Source organism: Solea senegalensis, linkage group LG4, assembly GCF_019176455.1.
Source record: "Solea senegalensis isolate Sse05_10M linkage group LG4, IFAPA_SoseM_1, whole genome shotgun sequence".
In the NCBI taxonomy this organism is placed as follows: Eukaryota; Metazoa; Chordata; class Actinopteri; order Pleuronectiformes; family Soleidae; genus Solea; species Solea senegalensis.
In genome coordinates, this window is record NC_058024.1 from 1,646,986 (window position 1) to 1,668,344 (window position 21,359).

General features: G+C 42.2%; 3 protein-coding genes and 1 long non-coding RNA gene across 7 annotated transcripts in view; 2 read left to right on the top strand and 2 right to left on the bottom strand.

Moving 5' to 3' along the window:
- Positions 1–1,030: 1,030 nt before the first annotated feature.
- On the bottom strand, positions 1,031–3,446 carry LOC122767925. The gene is made up of 3 exons (XR_006360259.1): positions 3,357–3,446; positions 3,148–3,258; positions 1,031–1,195 (listed from the first exon to the last, which is right to left on the bottom strand). It is a non-coding gene; the product is annotated as an uncharacterized LOC122767925 (long non-coding RNA).
- A 3,290-nt stretch (positions 3,447–6,736) lies between these two features.
- LOC122767919 (membrane-spanning 4-domains subfamily A member 4A-like) lies at positions 6,737–14,471 on the top strand. Its single transcript, XM_044023494.1, has 7 exons — positions 6,737–6,979; positions 9,259–9,369; positions 11,681–11,737; positions 11,838–11,972; positions 13,277–13,390; positions 14,000–14,071; positions 14,165–14,471. The coding sequence occupies exons 1-7, from the start codon at positions 6,833–6,835 to the stop codon at positions 14,234–14,236; spliced, it is 708 nt and encodes a 235-aa protein (XP_043879429.1). The 5' UTR covers positions 6,737–6,832; the 3' UTR covers positions 14,237–14,471.
- A 475-nt stretch (positions 14,472–14,946) lies between these two features.
- On the bottom strand, positions 14,947–19,503 carry ccdc51 (coiled-coil domain containing 51). 4 transcript variants are annotated; one of them, XM_044023489.1, is made up of 7 exons: positions 19,434–19,503; positions 18,949–19,041; positions 17,961–18,177; positions 17,752–17,889; positions 16,725–16,889; positions 16,366–16,572; positions 14,947–15,909 (listed from the first exon to the last, which is right to left on the bottom strand). In XM_044023489.1, the coding sequence occupies exons 2-7, from the start codon at positions 18,951–18,953 to the stop codon at positions 15,358–15,360; spliced, it is 1,284 nt and encodes a 427-aa protein (XP_043879424.1). In that variant the 5' UTR covers positions 18,954–19,041; positions 19,434–19,503; the 3' UTR covers positions 14,947–15,357. The 4 variants fall into 4 exon arrangements, with proteins under 4 accessions (XP_043879424.1, XP_043879423.1, XP_043879426.1 ...); XM_044023488.1 differs by having other exon boundaries at positions 19,365–19,503; XM_044023491.1 differs by having other exon boundaries at positions 19,466–19,497.
- A 13-nt stretch (positions 19,504–19,516) lies between these two features.
- The window catches only part of tma7 (translation machinery associated 7 homolog), a 5,461-nt gene continuing 3,618 nt past the window's right edge, over positions 19,517–21,359 (top strand). Inside the window, exons 1-2 of the mRNA XM_044023498.1 lie at positions 19,517–19,647; positions 20,770–20,825. Of these exons, the coding sequence (XP_043879433.1) occupies positions 19,632–19,647; positions 20,770–20,825 (72 nt within the window). The 5' untranslated portion in view covers positions 19,517–19,631. The remainder of the gene's footprint in view (positions 19,648–20,769; positions 20,826–21,359) is intronic.

Consider the following 21,359-nt stretch of genomic DNA (forward strand, 5'->3'; position numbering starts at 1 on the left):
AGATTGCTCTCCGGTGCCCCCCCCATGTGTGATTGAAATGAACAATCACACATGTTTAATTTGAACAACAACAGCAAACAGCAAAAAATCTCAACTTTCAAGTATTGAATTACAGCAACCAACAACAACAAACTTTCAGGTAACTCTTTCCAGCGTGTCTTTCACTTCAACTAAAATTGTACACGTCTGGACTTCCTTGCAGGAAAAGCATCTATCATCAAATGACACATTACATTATTACATTACATGTCATTTAGCAGACGCTTTTATCCAAAGTGACTTACAAAAGTGCATTTAAACATTTGGGTACATATAAGAGCTAGAAGTAAGTAAGAGCTTCAAGTAGAACAAACAATTAAGTGCTAGTCATAAGTTTTTTTTTTGTTTTTTTTTTGTCGTCTTAGTCGAGGTAGAGTCGGAAGAAATGTGTTTTTAGTCGGCGTCGGAAGATGTGGAGGCTTTCAGCTGTCCGGATGTCGATGGGGAGGTCATTCCACCATTTGGGAGCGAGGACAGTGAACAGTCTCGAGTTCTGCGAGTGCCTCTGCGATCCTCTCAGTGAGGGGGCAGCGAGCCGGTTTGTCGATGCAGAGCGGAGTGGGCGGGCTGGGGTGTAGGTTTTGATCATGTCCTGGATGTAGGCTGGACCGGATCCGTTTGTAGCATGGAATTGTAGCATGACACCTGCCTAGACACTTCACCGTTGATGCTCTTTTCAAGAGAGAACACACAAATGAGGGCGACTGGGAATAGAAAATCATTTTTATTTTCATTGTTTTAAAATTTTTTTTGCTGGAGGGGCGCCCCTCCAGCAGATGGCGCTCTAGGCGACCGCCTATATCGCCTATGCCAAGAGCCGGCCCTGGTGGAACTATCATTACGTCCTCTCTGCCTACATTTGTGCTCAAAAAAACCCTTGTGACACAGTGATGAAGGAAGAAGTAGTCAGGTGACGACAAATTAACTCTTTATTGTGATTTCATTTTCCTAAACACAAACATCACAACTGTTTGAACATGCATACGTCTGGAAACTGAATCATGATTTAAGCAGTTTTCTGAGTCTACTGTAACACTTTCTTTATCCTATCTTATCCTTGAGATTCCTTGAGTCCTTAAACACTGGAACCCACAGTGCTGTACGCTGGAGGATGAGGAGGAATCATGGTGCTCGCTTCTCCTTTGATGTTCTGCATCTGCATGAACACACACACACACACAGGTTACAATCTTCTACTAGAGGTAAAGGACATAGGGCGATAGGCGGAGTCACACCCTGGACAGATCGCCAGTCCATCACAGGGACACAGACAAACAACCATTCACTCTAACACTCACATAGTGACCAGTTTACCTACCTTTAATATCTTATACAACCACAATTTAAAAAACAACAAAAACTGAAACTAGCCCTTTAAGACACAATCATGTTAACAAACACACATATTTTGTTAATATATTTAACTTTATATTTGACCTGACCTCTTCAGTGTTGGGAGCAGCAGTTTGTCCAGTGGCTAAAGATTCTGTAAATGTCTTACATTACATTACATTACACTACATTACATTACATTACATTACATTACATTACATGTTTAGCAGACGCTTTTATCCAAAGCAACTTACAATGAGTGCATTTAAACATTTGGGTACAAACAAGAGCTAGAAGTAAGGAAGTGGTTCAAGTAAGCCAAACTATAAAGTGCTAGTCATAAGGAGCTTGTTCCACCATTTGGGAGCTAGGACAGCGAACAGTCTTGAGTTTGGTGAATGCCTCTGCGATCCACTCAGTGAGGGGGCAGCAAGCCAGTTTGCCGATGCAGAGTGGAGTGGGCGGGCTGGGGTGTAGGTTTTCATCATGTCCTGGATGTAGGCTGGACCGGAGCCGTTTGTAGCATGGAACGCAAGCGAGAATTTTGGTAAGTTGAAGACCAGTCGAGCTGCTGCATTCTGGATGAGCTGCAGAGGTCGTATGGCACACACAGGGAGACCAGCCAGGAGGGAGTTGCAGTAATCCAAGCGTGAGATGACAAGAGCCAGGACCTGAACCTGTGCTGCCTTCTGGGTTAGAAGAGGCCGTATCCTTCTGATGTTGTGCAACATGTATCTGCAAGATCGAGGTGTTGCAGCAATGTTGGCAGTGAGGGAGAGATGGTCATCAAGTGTCACACCCAGGTTCCTTGCGGTATGAGAGGGAGTTACCACAGAGTTGTCGAGGGTGATGGTCAGGTCTGTGGTGGGAGAGCCCTTTCCTGGGAGAAAAAGAAACTCAGTCTTGTCGAGATTGAGTTTCAGGTGATGGTCAGACATCCACTGAGAGATGGCAGTCAGACAAGCGGAGATAGGATGAGAGTAGGGTAAGTGCACAGCCTGAGGAACCTAGTTCTTTAAGGGAGGAAATAAGGTTCTGGTGGTTAACTGTGTCAAACACTGCAGAAAGGTCCAAGAGGATGAGCACAGAGGAGAGAGAGGCAGCCCTGGCAGTGTGGAGTTGCTCAGTGACAGCAAGAAGTGCAGTTTGGGTCGAGTGAACCTGCTTTAAAACCAGACTGAAGAGGATCAAGAAGGTTGTTCCTGTGAAGGTAGGAAGAGAGTTGATTAAACATAGCACGCTCCAGAGTTTTGGAAAGAAAAGGAAGAAGAGAGAAAAGTCTGTAGTTATTTACTTCAGACGGGTCATGGGTGGGTTTTTTAAGGGGGGGGTCACTCAGGTCTCTTTAAGAGTGTCGGGAAAGCAACCAGTTGTCAGTGCTGGGAAGTGATGTTTTCACTTCACTGTTGTGCAACAAACACCCATGTCGTTGTGGTAACGACATGGGTGAGGAAAGGAAGAAGATCAGAAGCAATTGACTGAAGAAGGTGAGAAGGGATAGGGTCAAGGGGGCAGGAGGTCGGACGGGCAGAGGTTATTAGGGAGAGAACTTGATCCTGAGATAGAGAAGGAGATGACTTTGTGGTTGGTAGAGTAGTGAGATCAGGAGGTGGGGTTGAGAAAGAAGAGTGAATGTCATCTACTTTTTTGTGAAGTAGTTGACAAAGTGAATTGGTAGAATTCACTTTGGTAGAGTGGTACACACACACACACACACACTTACACAGAATACACAAATATCAAAGATAGATTCAAAAAAAGGATGGATTCATTCACCTATTCCCTGCAGTTACACGCGGCATAGCAGGTGTAACCAATGATGACCGCTGAGATGATCAACTGCAACAGGCTTAAGATGGACAGGACTCCTGAGACCTGTATCAGATTCTAGAAAAACACAAACAACAGGACGAGAGACACGGAGAAGTTGACACACTTTCATCAACACTCAGCCAGAATGTGTGAACTTGTGTTTTTCTTAATACCTTGTATAAGAGGCAGTTGTACTGGGAGATTCTGTTGTAGTGGTAGTAGTCATTGTCGTACTCGGAGCAGTCGAGTGAAATCCTTGCACCGTCCACAGAGTAGAGGATGCTAGCTATGACGACAGAGACCAGTGCGACGATACTGAACGCCATCGCACAGTTCACCTGTGAGCAGCAGAGACGACACATGATGACACTCACACTGATCCACAGAGTGAAAGAAAGAAAGAAAGAATAAGAAATGAATGAGGAAACAGAAGTGACATGTTCATACTGAACTGTGAAACAGTGACTTACAAGCGCAGCTCCCCAGGCGAAGACGCCGCTGTAAACTCCGAGTGCGTCCTGCTCATTATCTGCCTTACGTTTCGTTACGATCCCAAACAGGATGATGATCTGAACCGTCTGTAGAGAGAAGGTGTTTCAGACCAGTGTCAGACGTGTTGCTGTTCCCACAAACATCACAAGACAGAAACCTCTAAACCAGTGTTCTCACTAAAGTGTAAACCACTTTAGACTCTAAAGTATTAAAATTGCACATGTTGTGTATTTACTGCCCTCCCTGGTTAAACACCAGCTACTGCATTTATTGGAGCCGTCTGTTATGTTGCAAGCAGTAGAAAGCACAGGAGGCCGACTTTAGGGTTCAGGTAATTATATTGAATACAAAGGTTGTAAACATGCAGCACAGTAAGGAAGGTGATCTCTTCATATCACTTCTTCTCCTTCCCCTCTAGTACTACCACACGCTACATAACAGTGGAGCGACACCAGGTGGACACCTCAGAAGACTTTTGCACAGTTGTGCACGTCTTCAATCACCCTCCTTTCATGAATATTAAAAACAGATGTGAATTTTCACAGTGGCTTCAAATAGACAGGTCATGAAGTAAAAAACAATAATGAAACCATGCAAATTAAAAGTGCATTCTGTGCCTTCTCTTACCCCCAGCGCCTCTGGTTGGCCCACCAAGTTGTGCTGCTGTGCGTTTTCAGCGGCGTTAGCAGGGTGGACATGGGTGACGACCACTGTGCTTCCCCGTGTCATGGACACAGTGGACGGCATGGCTGAGACACGATGATCCTGTGGCTGAGGCAGATTAGGAGGTAAGAATATCTATCTTGTGATTATTGTAGAAGATTGTCACAAAATAGACGTCTGGTTCGACCAATCTTGAGGTGTTTGCATGGGGATATTCACGATTAACCAGTAGTGGCTCTGGAAATTTATTTTAAAGGGAAAAAACATAGATTCAACAGAGACTCATCACGAATTACTGGTCATTTGCTCAATCCGGACCAGTGTCTACCATCCCCAGACCAATGGCCTGGTAGAGCGGTTTAACAAGACAGCAACAACAAGTTCGTGCACGAGGATAGCCGTAATTGGGATAAATGGTTGGACACTGTTGTTTGAAGTGTGGGAGGTTCCCCAGGCCTCCACGAGATATTTTCCCTTTGAACTCCTGATCGGCAGAAAACCTTGGGGTGTCTTGGACCTGGTTAAGGAAAACTGGGAGGTGGGTTCAAGCACCAGCAAAAACGTCCTGGACCTGCAAGCAAAACTCCATTCACTGGGTCAGTTATCACGGGAGAATTTGCTCCAGGCCCAGGAACGTCAGCAGCATCTGTACAACAGAGGGGCAAAACTTAGACAGTTTTCATCAGATAAAGTGCTTGTATTGCTACCATCATCTAGCTCCAAATTCCTCGCCAAGTGGCAAGGGCCCTTTGTGGTCACACGGCCAATGGGGGATGTTGACTATGAGGTTGTGCCTTCTGACAGGGGCGGAGCAACACAGATCTACCACCTCAACCTCCTCAAAGGCTGGAGAGAGATGGCAGCTGTTTCTCTGGCTACCACGGTAATCAAGAGAGATGAGTTGGGACCGGAGGTAATTCGAACCAGTCAGCGCCGGTCCCTGTTGACGACCATCTCTCACAGGGAAACACCCCGGGTGTGACAGTGCATTCACGACCCTATCGGCTGCCAGAACACAAGAGGAAAATTATTCAGGCAGAACTTCAGGCTATGTTGGAGATGGGGGTAATAGAAGTCCAAGCAAGCTGTGAGTGGTGAAGCTCACACTGATAACTGTCTATGTATCGAGAGATCGACCAATGACCTATCTATCTACATCTATCTCTATCTGATAGACCTACCTACCTGAAAAATTTACTACGGTAAATTTTTTTTGGGTCTACCACTTGACTTTTTTGTTCCATATTTCTGAGGATCTTTAAAGAAGTTTAAAATGACTGTCCAACCTCAGCAGAAATGGCACGCTGCGAGAGGCCTTGCTGATGCAGCTCAACAATCTGACCACGTCAGATTTGCCATCAGGAGGTCATGACAGTGTGGATACCTGACAGAAAATGAATCCACATTTTTGTGAAGATTTAGGCTTTGCTGATGAACAGCCTATTTCAGTTTAATGGTTGTTAATTTTTTTTTCTCATTTCTTCTTTTTGCATTTTGAAGCACAACCTAGAACCTTCTTAAGATCCAACAGTGCAAAATGTAAATTCTTGCCATTTTTCAACTGGTCTTAATATTTTGATCAGAGTACTTAACTTCCTACCGACCAAACTATCCCACAAATGGGGGAAGAAAAAAGTGTCACTTTGACGATTCTATTAAAACAAGTTATTCATATTATTTGTTGATATGAAAAGAATGAGCTCACAGAGCAAAGCATATAATAACAATAATAATAATGATACTCGTAAGACTCTACCTGCTCTGTGGGTGGAGTTTTCTGAAAATGTGACAGCTTCTACAAAAATGACTGCATCACTTTGTTGCTTTCACTAGAGTAACTGCACAAACACAACTCTAGGTGTGAGGTCACACATTTTATTTCTCCTTTGAACTATTGTAGTCTGAATGTCTTTCATGTCATAAACATCACCATTATTTGCATATTCACTAACGTTTCCCTTTGTAGCTTTGAACTAAGGCTATGACTCATAATGGTCAAACGAAGCGGTCTGTTTAGAGTTACAAAAACAACAATGTGTCCCACTGTGCTATGAGGGTTATTTATTATTATCTATGTTATGTTCACATGTGTCATTAGTCTGTTTACTTTCACATTAACTGCATCAACCTATGACTGTTGACATGCTCGTTCATTTGTCCTCATACTTTTTTAAAATGTTTTTATGACAATCATTATTATGACCTTTTTGTCTGTTTGTCTATCTATCTATCTATCTATCTATCTATCTATCTATCTATCTATCTATCTATCTATCTATCTATCACAGTGCCATCTAGTGGAAAACAAGTTCAGGAAATGTCATCTTACTGTGTGCGTGTGTGTGTGCGCGCGCGATCTAACGGTCCAATCAGAGCTCAGTGATAATGTCAGTGATGACGTCGTGGCGTCAGAGCGGCGGGTGTCGTTTTACATTCGGGGTAACGGCGCAGTCAGAGAGTCCACAGTCTCAGAACCATTCCTTGTGTCTTCGTCATGTCTTCAACCGTGTCCACGACCGTGGGGGACATGGTGGTCGTCACCCACGTCCTCCCTGCTAACACTAACGTTAACGCTGGTGAGAACACGCAGACGTTAGTGGGCGTCCAGAAATTCATCAAGGGACAACCACTGGCGCTGGGGGTAAGAGAAAACACAGGATACACCTTTAATTTCCTCCAAGCGCGCGTGTGTGTGTGTGCGTGTGTTCGGACAAACACCCAGAAAAGATAGTCCGGTTCTGTCTTGGTCAGTCTAAGTTCTTTCACTTGAACACAGTAGAGTAAAATGGCGTTCTTTTGATTGCGTCATTGAAATTACGGCGTAAACATTTAATAAGTAGTTGTATAACGAGTAAAAAAAGTGTATGATAATAATAATAATAATAATAATGATAATAATACTGAAGTTTATTGTTTTAGACAGGTCAGTGAACGCATCACAGACTGTTAATGAGACTCGTTAGTGCTGCTGATAACTCACAAGCTGTGTGTGTGTGCGCGTGTGACGTCACATGTTTACGACTTTCTTGTAATATTACGACTTTTTTATTGTAATATTACGACTTTCTTCTTGTAATATTACGACTTTCTTCTTGTAATATTACGACTTTGTTGTAATATTACGACTTTCTTCTTGTAATATTACGACTTTTTTAATATTACGACTTTCTTCTTGTAATATTACGACTTTTTTACAGTTGTTCTCGATTGCTTCGACACATTTCCTGAAAGCTGCTCTCCTTTTCTCTAAACTGTGAACACAAAACCCCATTTTCAAGCTACATTCACAAAACCTCAGACTCTTCTTGCAAAACCAAACTTTCACCTCAGAACAGTTCAATCTGTGCTCAAAACTGAACTATGTAGAAAACACAATGCTCAGGACATGAAGCTGGAGAAATAAATGTTTATTCTTCACTGTAGGCTAAATGCATGTTGCAGAACAAAAAACCTGTGCATTTAGCACTTGTACAAAAAGACAAAAAACTGAAATGTTTACACGTAAACAGAAATCTTATGCATTTGCCACTTGTGTACAGTAAGCCCATGTAAAAAGAAAGTACACAAATAGTTTATTACTCCACCACATCATCATGTCTCCACAGGACTTCATCCACATCACAGGCCACATTTTGTCTGGCCAGGCGACGGGGGAAAAACCCTCTGGCAGGCCTTATCCAGTCTGTTTCATGCGCAGTCTGTTGCATTTGAGGACACGATCAACAGTAGCGAGGCTGACACTGTTGATACCCTCAAAATTGACATGGTCCTCAATGATCTTCTGCTGAATTTCACTCAGTTTAATGGGGTTCAGTGGGTTCAGGCAATAGGGTTTAGTGTTTTAAAAAAAAATATTACCACTTTTTTCTTGTAATATTTCGACTTTTTAATAGTAATATTACGACTTTCTTCTTTTAATATTACGACTTTCTTCGTGTAATATTACGACTTTTTTCTTGTAATATTACGACTTTTTTCTTGTAATATTACGACTTCTTGTAATATTACCACTTTTTTCTTGTAATATTACCACTTTCTTCTTGTAATAGTATGACTTTTTTCTTGTAATATTACGACTTTCTTCTTGTAATATTACAAGTTTTTTTCTTCTGACTTTCTTCTTGTAATATTACGACTTCTTGTAATATTACCACTTTTTTCTTGTAATATTACCACTTCTTGTAGTATTACTTTCTTCTTGTAATATTACTTCTTCTTGTAATATTACCACTTTCTTCTTGTAATATTACCACTTTTTTCTTGTAATATTATGACTTTTTTCTTGTAATATTACCACTTTCTTCTTGTAATATTACCACTTTCTTTCTTGTAATATTACCACTTTTTCTTGTAATATTATGACTTTTTTCTTGTAATATTACTTATGTAATATTACCACTTGTAATATTACACTTTTTCGATATTACTTTCTTCTTGTAATATTATGACTTCTTGTAATATTACCACTTGTAATATTACCACTTTTTTCTTGTAATATTACTTACTTTCTTCTTGTAATATTATGACTTTTCTTGTAATATTACGACTTTCTTCTTGTAATATTATGACTTCTTGTAATATTACCACTTTTTCTTGTATATTACCACTTTCTTCTTGTAATATTACCACTTTTTTCTTGTAATATTATGACTTTTTTCTTGTAATATTACTTATGTAATATTACGACTTCTTGTAATATTACCACTTTTTTCTTGTAATATTATGACTTTTTTCTTGTAATATTACGACTTTCTTCTTGTAATATTACGACTTCTTGTAATATTACCACTTTTTTCTTGTAATATTATGACTTTTTTCTTGTAATATTACGACTTTCTTCTTGTAATATTCAGAAAAAAGTCCCAGTAGTCTGAGATAAAGATGTAATTGTTAAATGTGTGTCCCCTTCTCTGTCTGCAGACGGTTCAGATCATCATCGGCCTGATGATTTTCCTGTTTGGGATCGCGATGACACCTCGTGCAGACACACTTGGAGTTGTCAGCGGCATCTTCGTCTGGGGAGCTGCGTTTGTGAGTCGTGTTGCTGTTTTCATTGTAACGTCCAGAGGGAAAAGCAGTGTTTTTACTTCTTGACAACAGGAGATCATAGACTGATGTTAAGTAAGATCATTTTCAGGTAATGTTATAATTACACTGATTTATTTACAGTAGAATATGTTTCATGAGTTAATACTGGGCGGCAGTTAGACTTGGCTGACCCTGATAAAAAAGACAATAAAAAATATCTTTTCACAGTTTATACATTTCTTATTCCGTCTTCCCTGAACACCAGCTTTATTGTCTGCTTATTCCATGTGGTTAATCTTTCATATATTTATGCATACAGTTGTGTTTGTCATGGTTTGTCTGAGAAAACTATTCTTACACGATTACTCTTCTGGAAGAATCTGGAGATTACCGTCTGTCTCCTCATTTTTCATCTTGAAGCAAAAAATTTTTAAAAAGTCCTTATTGTTTATTTGGCCTTCATATTATAAAGGACATTATCAACTGTAAATATGTCAGTAGTGGGAATGAAGCACACCGTTCTCCACAAACAACAATCTATTTATCCACCTTTTAAAAGTTAAGGCTTCCTTATTATTCAAAGGAAAACATTCTATCTCCGTTTTGACATATTCTTCAGGTTGGTCATGCGCCCCACATCTTTCAACTTTTAATAATTTAGCTTTTCATGCGTCACAGCTCCTCTTATTTTAGAAATGCTGTTTTCTTGGGCCTATTTCATAATAATTCTGTTTCAAAAACATATTTCTTTTTTTCTACTTCATCCGTCAAAATGTCGTTTATTTTTGTTGAATTCTTTGTCAGTAATTTGGTCGTTTGTATTCTGAAAGTTTCTTTTCTAATTCTCTTAAATATTCAGTGCATTTCTTGTAAGTCTACGACGTCGTAAGAACACGTTTCACGTCTTCATCTCACTGTGAGACAGACTTTTCCACCAGGAAACTGAAGTTTTAAACCACTCACTCTCCCACACTAAAGTCCATAGAGAAAATCAGTGATTTTCGCAGCGGGGTCCAGAGGTGGGTAGTAACGCACTACATTTACTCCGTTACAAATACTTGAGTAACTTTTTGGATAAATTGTCATTTTAGGAGTAGTTTTATTAGTTTTATTACAACATACTTTTACTTGAGTATATATTTGAAAAAAGAACGGTACTTTTACACCATTCCATTTGGCTAAGTGACGCTTGTTACTTTTTTTTAATGCCATGTGCGATCTATTTCTCTCCCTGAGGTCGTCTTCAGCCAACATTTCTATAACGTGAATATTTTAACCAATAAAAACATAACATTGGCTGTGGCTAACAAAATCTTGCCAATCAAATGCAGCCAGTTGAGTCACATGACAAGTGTTGTCTCCGAGTTTCTGGTCTCCTGCCTCCGGGTTTCTGGTCTCCTGTCTCCGGATTTCTCTCCTGTCTCCGGGTTTCTGGTCTCCTGTCTCCTGATTTCTGGTCTCCTGTCTCCGGATTTCTGGTCTCTGGTTTCTGGGTCTCCAGGTTTCTCTCCTGTCCTGTCTCCTGTCTCCGGGTTTCTGGTCTCCTGCCTCCGGGTTTCTGGTCTCCTGTCTCCAGGTTTCTGTCTCCGGGTTTCTGTTGTACACTCTGGCCGCCGGGTTTCAGCTCTCAGCTGAGCGGCTAACCAATACTTTTACTGTGCCGATGTATCTGAATTGGATAATCTTAATTTATTGCACTTTTAGTTAAAGGGTGATGTATTTAATGTATTATTGTTTTAGTTTAAGGGTTATTTATTTTATTTTAAAGACTGTATTTGTTTTATATTGTTTTATTTAAAGTATTATTATTAAACATATCTTCATTTAAACATTGCTGTTTTATATTATGTTGTGTCTATTTTGTACCATTTGTGTTGCTCTGAATATTTCAAAAACAAACCCGGAGAAATTCAGTACTTGTACTCTTGAGTACCTGAGTCTTTTCACTGCATACTTTTTTACTCTTACTCAAGTCATTATTTTCATGAGTACTTTTACTCCTACTTAACGTAACAGTACTTTTACATGAGTACATTTTCTGGCTACTCTACCCACCTCTGGCGGGGCCACAGGAGCAGCTGGTCCTCTGCTGCCTCGTGTGGTCACTTTGTGTCACTGAGGTCAATCAGAACAATGGATTTCAAACAGTGAAGAGACAAAATAAGACGTTTGAACTTAGTGATGGAGGCAGCTGTGTGTGTGTGTGTGTGTGTGTGTGTGTGATAAAATCACAGATTTTCTCTGTGGACTTTGGTGCAGGAGAGTGAGTGGCGAGTTTCCTGATGTAACTGCATGTCATGTTTGTGTGTTTCAGTACATCACAGCTGGATCTCTGACGGTGGCTGCTGCCAGACGACCCAGCCGCTGCCTGGTGAGTATGAACATGTCTCTTCTGTCCGTGCGCGGAGACGTTTGATGATCAGGTGAGAGTTTGACTGTGTGGCGGTGTCTCGTCTCTCTGCTGCTCACAGGTGAACTGCACCCTGGCGTTCAGTGTCGTCGCAGCGGTCGCCACCAGCTTCGGCGTCATCTTCTTCACTCTGGACGCGACTGGACTTCTCATGTACTGCAGATACGACTTGGTCTTCGAGTGCGGCATCTACAGGGTATTCACACACAAGTCACACACTCTGGCTGGTACACCTGAGGCTGATCTTTAGCTAAATGTCCCCTTCAGGGTTCTCATGGGTCCTTGAAGTCCTTGAAGTTTGCGAGATTGAAAAAAAGGCCCTTGAATATGACCCTAAATGGACAGTAGATGTTAAGTTGATATTTAGGTAAATGTCTCCATGTTTGTTACGATGCCAAACAAACATGGAGACATAATTACTCGCGGTGTGGACACTGTCCACTGCAGAACAATGAGCGAGTAAAGTTAAAGGGGACATATTATACCCTATTTCTCCAAGTTAAAATAGTTCCCTGGTGTCCTAATGAACATGTCAGTGACATGCTTTGGTCAAAATACCATAAGGATGAAGCATCATAGTAGTTCAATAACCCTGCTAAACCCGCCCCTTTCAGAACGCTCGGTTTTGTGCATGGTCCCTTTATATGCAAATGAGACACAGGCAACACACACCCACTTCTTCTAGGGGGTTTCTGATTTCTCCGTTCCATTCCTCTCCCCCTCCCTCCACTAGTTCCCTAACAATATCAACATGGCAGCGTGCGCGGAAACAGGAAGAGACGTCCGACACAAGGATCAAGCCGAACACTGTCCAACTGTAAATCAGTTAAAAACACTTAGGGACAGCACCGCTGATCGCCAGCGGCGAGCTGCATAAACAGCTGCTGTATGTGACTGTATCAGACTGAGTCTGTGCTCTTAACAATGTGTGTGTTTGTACGTCGGTGAAATACGTCCCCTGACTAAATACGGCGACCGCTGGCTGCAGTCTGATGTGAAGTGGTGCGAACACACAAACACACGTTTGACTTTATCCGGCACATTAGCTTCATATATAAAATCCTCTGTAAAACACTGTGCAGCCACCAACAGCACACTTGTCCCTCCGTGTTGACATAATACCGCTCTTCCTCCCTCCCCTGCACTCTCACATTTTATAAGTACAAGGTGGTGCTCTCCAAGTAAACTTACTGGTGGGGCAGTAACATTCATTACATTACATGTCATTTAGCAGACGCTTTTATCCAAAGCGACTTACAATGGAATTGAATACAGTCAGCGAGGGGTGGAATCGAACTTGCGACCATGATGTTTTTCGCACATAGGGTACCGGTCTTAACCACTGAGCCACTCCACCCCCGCGGTGAAATGTGCATGCTGCCGTCATAATGTGCAGGGAATTCAACGTTGCGTGTTGTAAGTGTCTCTCACTGTCCTGTTGTTAGTGTCTCTCGTCCTGTTGTTAGCGTCTCTCACTGTCCTGCTGTTGTGTCTCTCCAGAGTCGGATGATGGGCGTCTCAGGGGTCCTGGCTGTCTTCAGCCTGTTGCAGTTGATCGTCTCAGCCACCATCGCAGGTTACGCCTGCAGCGCCACGTGTAACTGCAGTGGCGAGGTGAGTCGACCAGTGACGCGTCAGCAGCTCAGTTGAAAATACAAATTTAGTTTTATTATCATTGAATTGAAATCCACGTATTTTGATTGTAGAATGATCACGTATTATTGTAAACCGCAGATCTGAGACAGAAGCGCAGGACACTTTCCCTGACTAGACGACCAGATATAATCTCTCCATCTTGTCCTCGGTCTGTCCTCAGGTCTCCTCCCTGAGGCAGAGGGAGCATTCGATTATCATTGACTTTTCTGAATATTTGAATTATATTCGACTCCCCAAATTCGTTCCAATTGCCCTAAATTACACCCATTGTTCTCCTGTCGCTCCGCCCCAATCCTACCAAACATACGTCCTGTACTGAACCAAACTGAACCGCTCCACACGGCAGAGGACATTTAGTTTAAGTGAGGACATTTTGTCCCCCTGACCGTCTTGGGTAAAGTAAATCCCACTTTATCTGTTGAACGATGACACTTTGGTTTTAGTTTAGTTTGCACATAGAAATAAAAGAACAGAGGAACAAACGCCAACACCAGGTTTAGGATCATATTTTATGTTCATTTAATTATCATTAAAAAAACTAAAACACTTTGTGTGTGTGTCTTCCAGACACCATCAGTCATTTTTGTACCTGCAGAATCTTTGGCCACTGGACAAACTGCTGCTCCCTACACTGAAGAGGTCAGAGGTCAAATATCATGTGTCACATGTTGTCTGTTTGTCTGTCCCTTTACCTCCAGTAGAAGATTGTAACGTGTGTGTGTGTGCATGCAGATGCAGAACGTGAAAGGAGACGGGAGCGCCATGACTCCTCCTCCTCCAGCGTATAGCGCTGTGGTCAGCTGAAGACGGTGACCTGATGTCACGATGACCAACTGATGCTTCACACAATCCAAGTAATGTTTCACTGTTACTAACAAACTCAGCACGTTAGCATTAAGCTGTGTGGAAACCACGCTGTCCTTACTTCAATCACAATCATCCACTGTTTTCTTTGCATGTTTAGTGTGACTTCAGATTCCTTCAATGTAAATAAGTGTCTTTGCTTCTCTATGACAATAAACTGAAAATCACAAAGACATTTGTGGACGTCGGCATTATTGTTATTTTATTAATACAACTTTTTTCCCCCTGACAATATGAGATTTTACGAACCAAAATATTTAACAGATGAATTGAAATAATCCAGATTTTTAATCAGATTTTTAAATCGATCAGCCGATAAACAACAACACCCGAAAAGACTGAATTCCATGATGAGCCGGTTAGTCGTGGCAGCAGCAGTAAGTATTTAACAAGTGAACTGCATCTGCAGAAGAAAACTAAATGTACGAGGTTCCCTGAATGCATCCTGTGCAGAGGTTTAACTGTTCTGTGACGCGTCATGTGATCGTGTCATTTCCGTAACTCTGTGAGACTGCTTGTCATATCAAGAAAATTCTACAACTATGGAAACTATGGGCTGGCGATCTGTCCAGGGTGTGACTCCGCCTTTCGCCCTATGTCAGCTGGGATTAAGACAGCGCCCCCTGTGACCCTCATGTGGAGGATAAATTGGATGGATACCAGAAAGCAGAGAAACTGAGTGCTGCTCTCATATACTTGTCATTACGGTAGAACCTCAGGACTTCCGCGGCACGCGTCTGTGACCTCAGCTTCTCAGGACTGTGATTCCTAAACGGTTGAATTTGAACGTTATCTTGGAAAAAGGAGCAGAACGTTTCTACAGCCAGAACATTTAAATACATCCTCATGAAGGTCACGAGAGCGTTAAATTACTTAACTGCATATCATGACATGATCTGGAGCACGGCTACTTCCATGTCCTTAACCCCCCCCACGGGTCAAATTTGACATGATCAAAAATGTCCATAGGGTGCAAACTGTCCCATCAGCTGATATTAGGACAAATCGGTCGCCCTCCGTTACTGGAACCTGTGACCACGCGCAGACCGGCAGCGCCTCGTCTAACCACCGCCTCTCAGCATCATGTACACAGCAGAGACGGTGATGGCTGCGGCAGTGTACGCAAACACAGCACTGAAAACCGTGTTTGTCCTCATCTGTTCTCCCAGCGTCCTCTGCGTCTCCTCCAAGCGCCTCACCGCCGCCACCTCAGACTCCTCCCACTGTTCCCCTCTCTCTGGTCCCGCTAAATGCAGCTCACCAGCAGGAGGCGTCGCGTCCAGCAGCCTCTTCACTGCTGATAATTTCCCCTCGACTCGGCCCAGTCCCTGCTCCAGTTGTCCCAGTTGTGGCGGGAGAGACTCCAGGAGGGTGTGGGTCTTCTGACTGGACGTGTGAAGGTCTTTGAAGGCCGAGAGAGGCACAGCAGCCGAGTGTGAGGCGGGATCGACCACAGGCCTCGCTGCGGAGGCGTCACCCAGCGCAACCCTGAGGCTGTTGATAATCGTCTGCAGCTCGTCCCGCTGGGACCGGTGGTTCCCGGCCTGGACTCTGAGAGCTTCCTGCAGACTCTCTGGACCCTTCTGAGCCTCCAGCAGAAGAGTCTTCAGCTCCTGGCAAGGAATAAAGTCAAGAGTAGCATTAAAGCACAGTGGTGTCCTGGTGAGGGAGCGCAGAGAACAAGTGAGGGAGCAAAGAACAAGTGAGGGAGTGCAGAGAACAAAGAGAGAACAAGTGAGGGAGCGCAAAGAACAAGTGAGGGAGCACAGACAAGTGAAGAACAATTGAGGGAGTGGAGTGCAGAGAACAATTGAGGGGGTAAAGAACAAGTGAGGGAGCGCAAAGAAGAAGTGAGGGAGTGCAGAGAACAATTGAGGGAGTAAAGAACAAGTGAGGGAGCACAAAGAACAAGTGAGAGAGCGCAAAGAACAAGTGAGGGAGCACAAAGAACAAGTGAGGGAGCACAAAGAACAAGTGAGGGAGGGCAGAGAACAAGTGTATTTTTAAAAAATAAAATACAATAGTATTAGCAATGCAGCATCGAGTCCACTGTCGTGAACCCTCCTCACCTGCAGTCGTACACGGTTGATATATGTCGAGCCCATGACGCCGATCAGAGCTCCGAGCACCGAGCCGATGACGGACCAGTTCTTGGTTCGCTCCGCTCTCGTCCTCTCCTTCTCGTGGCTCTCTCTGACAGCAGCTGAAAACAGAGCAAACTTCTCCCTCTCCGAACTCTCAGCGTTCTCATACGCTGTCCGGTGACGACGCTCCTCCTGGGAGCAGCAGAGGGTAGCAGAGAGCAGGTTTACTATCAAGTCATATGTTTGAGCCCAAGGACTAAATTAAGTCAAGTACGAAGTCGAAAGGATTAGCTGATAAACCACACATGCTACATGTAAGCCACAGAGTCGTGGCCGACGCTAACCTGCAGCAGTTTGTGTTCCAGCGTTGCCAGCTCCAGGTAGTGGGCCTCCTCCCTCGACACCCGGTCCAGCCGGTCTCGAATCTCCTTCAGTCTGACCTGCAGAGTCTCCAGACCGGTGTGTGCCTCACGCACCATCCCTCTGGCCACCATGAAGGCTGCCTCAGCCTGGAGGCAAGAACGTCTGTCACGTACCGCAGCAACATAAACAGCTGGAAACAGCTGGCTTTTGTCTGCAATATTCATTCCCAGGTCAAATGTTTTGTTCAAGACCAACTACTCGAACAAAGTGTAACGTAAACATTAACACATGAGTTCATGTTAAAAACATTAGCAGTGACTCAAGGATCCCTGCATCCAACTCCTCTAATCTTTGACCTTATCCAAACAATTCTGCCACCACCTCAGCATGAAAGACAGATGACACTTTATTTAGTGGATTTCTAAATTGGCTCACTATTTGGCAGTCAGACTGTTGGTGGATTTATAAATTGGCTCACTATTTGTCAGTCAGACTGATGGTGGAATTTGGCAGTCAGTCTGTTGGTGGATTTATAAATTGGCTCACTATTTGGCAGTCAGACTGTTGGTGGATTTACAAATTGGCTCACTATTTGGTAGTCAGACTGTTGGTGAATATTGGCGGCCTGTTGGTGAATTTATAAATTGGCTCACTATTTGGCAGTCAGTCTGTTGGTGCATTTATAAATTGGCTCAATATTTAGCAGTCAGTCTGTTGGTGGATTTAGTCAGTCAGTTGGTGGATGTGTGCAACAGCTCATTATCTGGCTGTTTTCAAGAGCACTTGTTGAATTTGACAGTAAATCAGTCGTAGACGTAGCACTGTTTCATTTTTAAGCATGGACATGTTGCTACACTATTGATGTGAGCAATACATATATATATACACATATATGTATATATATATGTATGTATGTATGTACACACACACAATAACACTTTGCCGAAACATTATTTACATCAATGTGTATAAAAGTTGCAGTGTTTTTTTTTTCCTCAGTCTGCTGACCTCAGTGACCTTGGTCTGAGCCACGCGGACTTCATTGATCCCAACAAACTCCTCGTACCTCTCCCACCAGTAATTTATGGTGGCGCTGGCCGCTTGACTTGACCTCCGACCCCACTGCTGCCCCAGCTCACCTGCATGCTGGAGAGAGGCGGAGTTAAAGGTTGGTTCTATTTGAAGTGCTGTTTAGTGAGAAGAGAGACTTTCCGTACCTGTAAGGCAGCCAGGGCGCGCTCCTTCACCACCTCACCTCCACTCTTCCCATCTGGAGGTGCAGGGTCAGCAGGTGGTGCTGGTGGAGGACCAGGCTGATGTGGCGCACTGTAGCTGCGGACCAGAGTAATTCTGCCGTACAGAGATCCAGACAGGGAGTGGCGGGAAAAGCAGCAGGAGCCATGAGTCCAGCGACAGATCTGAGCTCCTCTGTACCTGACACAGAAAATAATAATTATACATATGTTATACATATTATATATGTATAACATATATAATATGTTTCTTTCAGCTTCTCCCTCTCCAGGGGCCGCCGCAGCAGATCACGGGCTCGTGATCCACATAATTTGATTTGGCAGATGATGGTTTGATGGTTTCAATAATAATAATTATAATAATCATAATTAATTAGGGTTAGTGGTACAAAGTGCTACAAAAAACATAATTTCTTCAGTTAGACAGATATGATTGACAGATTAATCAAATCAGTTATGAAAAATAACGGTGAGTTGCAGCCGCACAATGTAGCCATCAACGACAGACTGACTGCCAAATAGTGAGCCATTCTAATCAGCCACCAAGAAATTGACTGCCAAATATTGAGCTGTTCTATACTGGCAAATAATAAAAACACATTAACCTGAATAATTTTGGTTTGTGGACAAAACAAGACATTTGAAAAGATCATCATTTTCAGGTTTGACAAGAACTGGTCAGTATTTTCTGATATTTCATGCACCAGACAACTATCAATCAATTGAGGAAATAATTGACAGATTAATTGATTATTAAATGTTATTAATATTATGTAGGTTTTTATGTGTCTTTGGTGCAGATGCATTACTCATTGCTTTGTTCTGTTTTTTATACTTGTTGGCTGTTTGTCTCTGTCGTGTTGCCCCAAAAATATTCTGGCCTGCAGAAGATTTACTAGAATTTAAATTGGACCATGGGACTCTGATGAAGGAGTGACTGGTGTGAATGTACCTCATTGAGAAGGCAGCAGTCACAGGAACAGCTTGCAAACTGTCAAAAGATTCACTTTCAGAGCGGCTACGGAGTTAAAACCACAACAGGCACCTGAGAGGACAACAATTTAAAACATAATTTATTTGAATGATTTATAATTTACTAGAGCTAAACATGTTTCAAATAGAAATAATTAGCAGCACTAACAGAGTACACAAGCAAAACAAGTAATAGTAAAAAATAATGATTGTCGTTAGAATAGATTTAACGTGAATTATTTGATTCACGTTGTCATCTGTACCATAAAATACGTGTGTTCCTTTTCCTGTAGCTTTTAGCTCCGCGTTGCTAACAGTTACATTGACCTTTTACACTTGTAAAATCGTAACCTGGGCTACTTTCACACAGACAACAACGCTTTGAAATAAACTGACCCGATTTGTTCAAGACTGTCGAAGCAAAACATTCCACACAGAGAATGTTTATTAACGGCGGAACTTAACTAGTAACCAGCATCTCAAATGGGACGAGTTACCCCAACAGCCGGCGAGACTTCGCGTCCAGGCAGGCACAAACTGGTCATACTACTTCCGGTTCAAACCTCAACGGGGTCCTCACAGCGCGTATTAGCCGGTGTTGTTGTGCTCGCTATCAGACGTGTGCTTGATTTCGTCTCCAGGGTCTCGTGGCTCCGTTTAAACATGTCCGGCAGAGAAGGTAAGACGTTGCCTTATTTGTTTTGTTTTGTTTTCAGTTAAAGATTCTCAGCAAATTTACGAGGCTGTTTTTGGGGGGTCGTGTTTTACCGCTGGGATCAGCTAGCTGACAGCTCGCCGCTAGCGGCTAGAAGCGCGAGGCAGAGAAGACGCCTCTGACCATTTCAGCATTAAAATGTCAGCTGTTGGTAACATTAGGGCTGCAAATAACGATCATTTTTAGAATCGAATAATCTGTCGATTGTGTTCTCGATTAATCGAGTACTCTTTTGTCCATAAAATGTAGGAAAATTATGAAAAAATGCCGAACAGTGTTTACCAAACCTGGAAATCACATTCTGAGATTAGAAAATGTTCGCATGCCGAGATTAGAAAATGTTCACATTCTGAGAATAAAGTGTTCGCATGGTCAGTGAAAATTTTCACATTGATACATTAGTGTTTACCTAACCTGGAAATCATGTTTTCAATATTAACATTTAAGAAGCTTAAAAATCAAAGCTTGTATTAATTGTTAAAAAATACTTAAAACCGATTATTAAAATAGTTGACAATTTATTTAGTAATTGATTAACAATCAATTAATCGAATAATCGTTGCAGCCCTGGTTAACATGTACATATAACCCTGACATTTGTCACCTGACATGCTTTGCATCTAACCTTAATGTAATGCTCGTGTCTAATCAGTGAAATGGCTTCTCGTGATATAATATGATTAAAGCTAGGGCCGTTTCTAGCTATGGCGCTACTCCTCTAACCATCTTTGTGAAAATCAGAATTATTATGGTATGTATTTATATAGAGCTTTTCTAGTCTTGATAAGCTGCTTTCCCATTCACACATCTTTCATACACATTCACACACGCTCCAAGTGTCTTGCTCAAGGACAGGAGCCAGGAATTGAACCCACAATCTTCCAGTTTCTCAAATACATAAACACAACCTTCTACTCAAAATAATTTACCCATCTCAACACAGAAGAGACATGTTGGCGTTAATTATTTCTTTTAAATTTAATATTAGATTTAGTTTCATTTGCTTTCCTGACAAGATTATTCAATTCAGAACAGTTTAGTTTTAGCCACCAGCTAACTGTATACTCATTAATTTACTGTCCGCAGGAGGCAAAAAGAAGCCACTGAAGGCACCCAAGAAACAGGCCAAGGATGCGGATGACGTAAGTGTGTTTCTTTACTCTCAGATTGTTCAAGTAATCCATGATTATTTTAAACAATGAAATCTCCAATAGGCAGGGAAAGTTTATTTGTATTGCACTATTCATACTCAGGGCAATTCAAAGTGCTTTACAAAGGCACTGAAAAACATTAAATGAAAAAAACAAAACCGGTCCTGATGCTCTTACAGCTCTGGGTGCATCTGTGTGATGCGGTCCAGTTTCCTGGTCTAACATATGTCACGTCATAATGTTGTTGGAAAGAAACTGTACACAACAGAATACTGTGCATAGAATTCATGGCAAATGCACTTTTATTCTCTTTTTATTAAGGGAATCGTTCACGATTCCTTGGTTTACTGAAAAGGAAACTTGGTTTTTGCCAGTGCTTGGATTTAAATAAAAGAAGTATCTTTTGTAGTAATTTCCTAAACCGCAGCCTTGTTTATTAAAATAAATATATTATATTTTTTTTTATTGTTTGACAACCTCACAGTAAACTGAAACGCTGCTGGTAGCTAAAGGGAGACACTGAGT

Bases quoted from the DNA above. Each gene is read 5' to 3' on its own strand.
- LOC122767919 (XM_044023494.1), top strand. From the start codon at position 6,833: ATGTCTTCAACCGTGTCCACGACCGTGGGGGACATGGTGGTCGTCACC. The intron at 6,980-9,258 runs GTAAGAGAAAAC...CTCTGTCTGCAG, and splicing joins GACAACCACTGGCGCTGGGG to ACGGTTCAGATCATCATCGG. The intron at 14,072-14,164 runs GTCAGAGGTCAA...GTGTGCATGCAG, and splicing joins CTGCTCCCTACACTGAAGAG to ATGCAGAACGTGAAAGGAGA.
- ccdc51 (XM_044023487.1), bottom strand. From the start codon at position 19,396: ATGTTTTGCTTCGACAGTCTTGAACAAATCGG. The intron at 18,178-19,364 runs GTCAGTTTATTT...TTTCTGTGTCAG, and splicing joins GACAGTCTTGAACAAATCGG to GTACAGAGGAGCTCAGATCT. The intron at 15,910-16,365 runs GTGAGGAGGGTT...ATTCCTTGCCAG, and splicing joins TCAACCGTGTACGACTGCAG to GAGCTGAAGACTCTTCTGCT.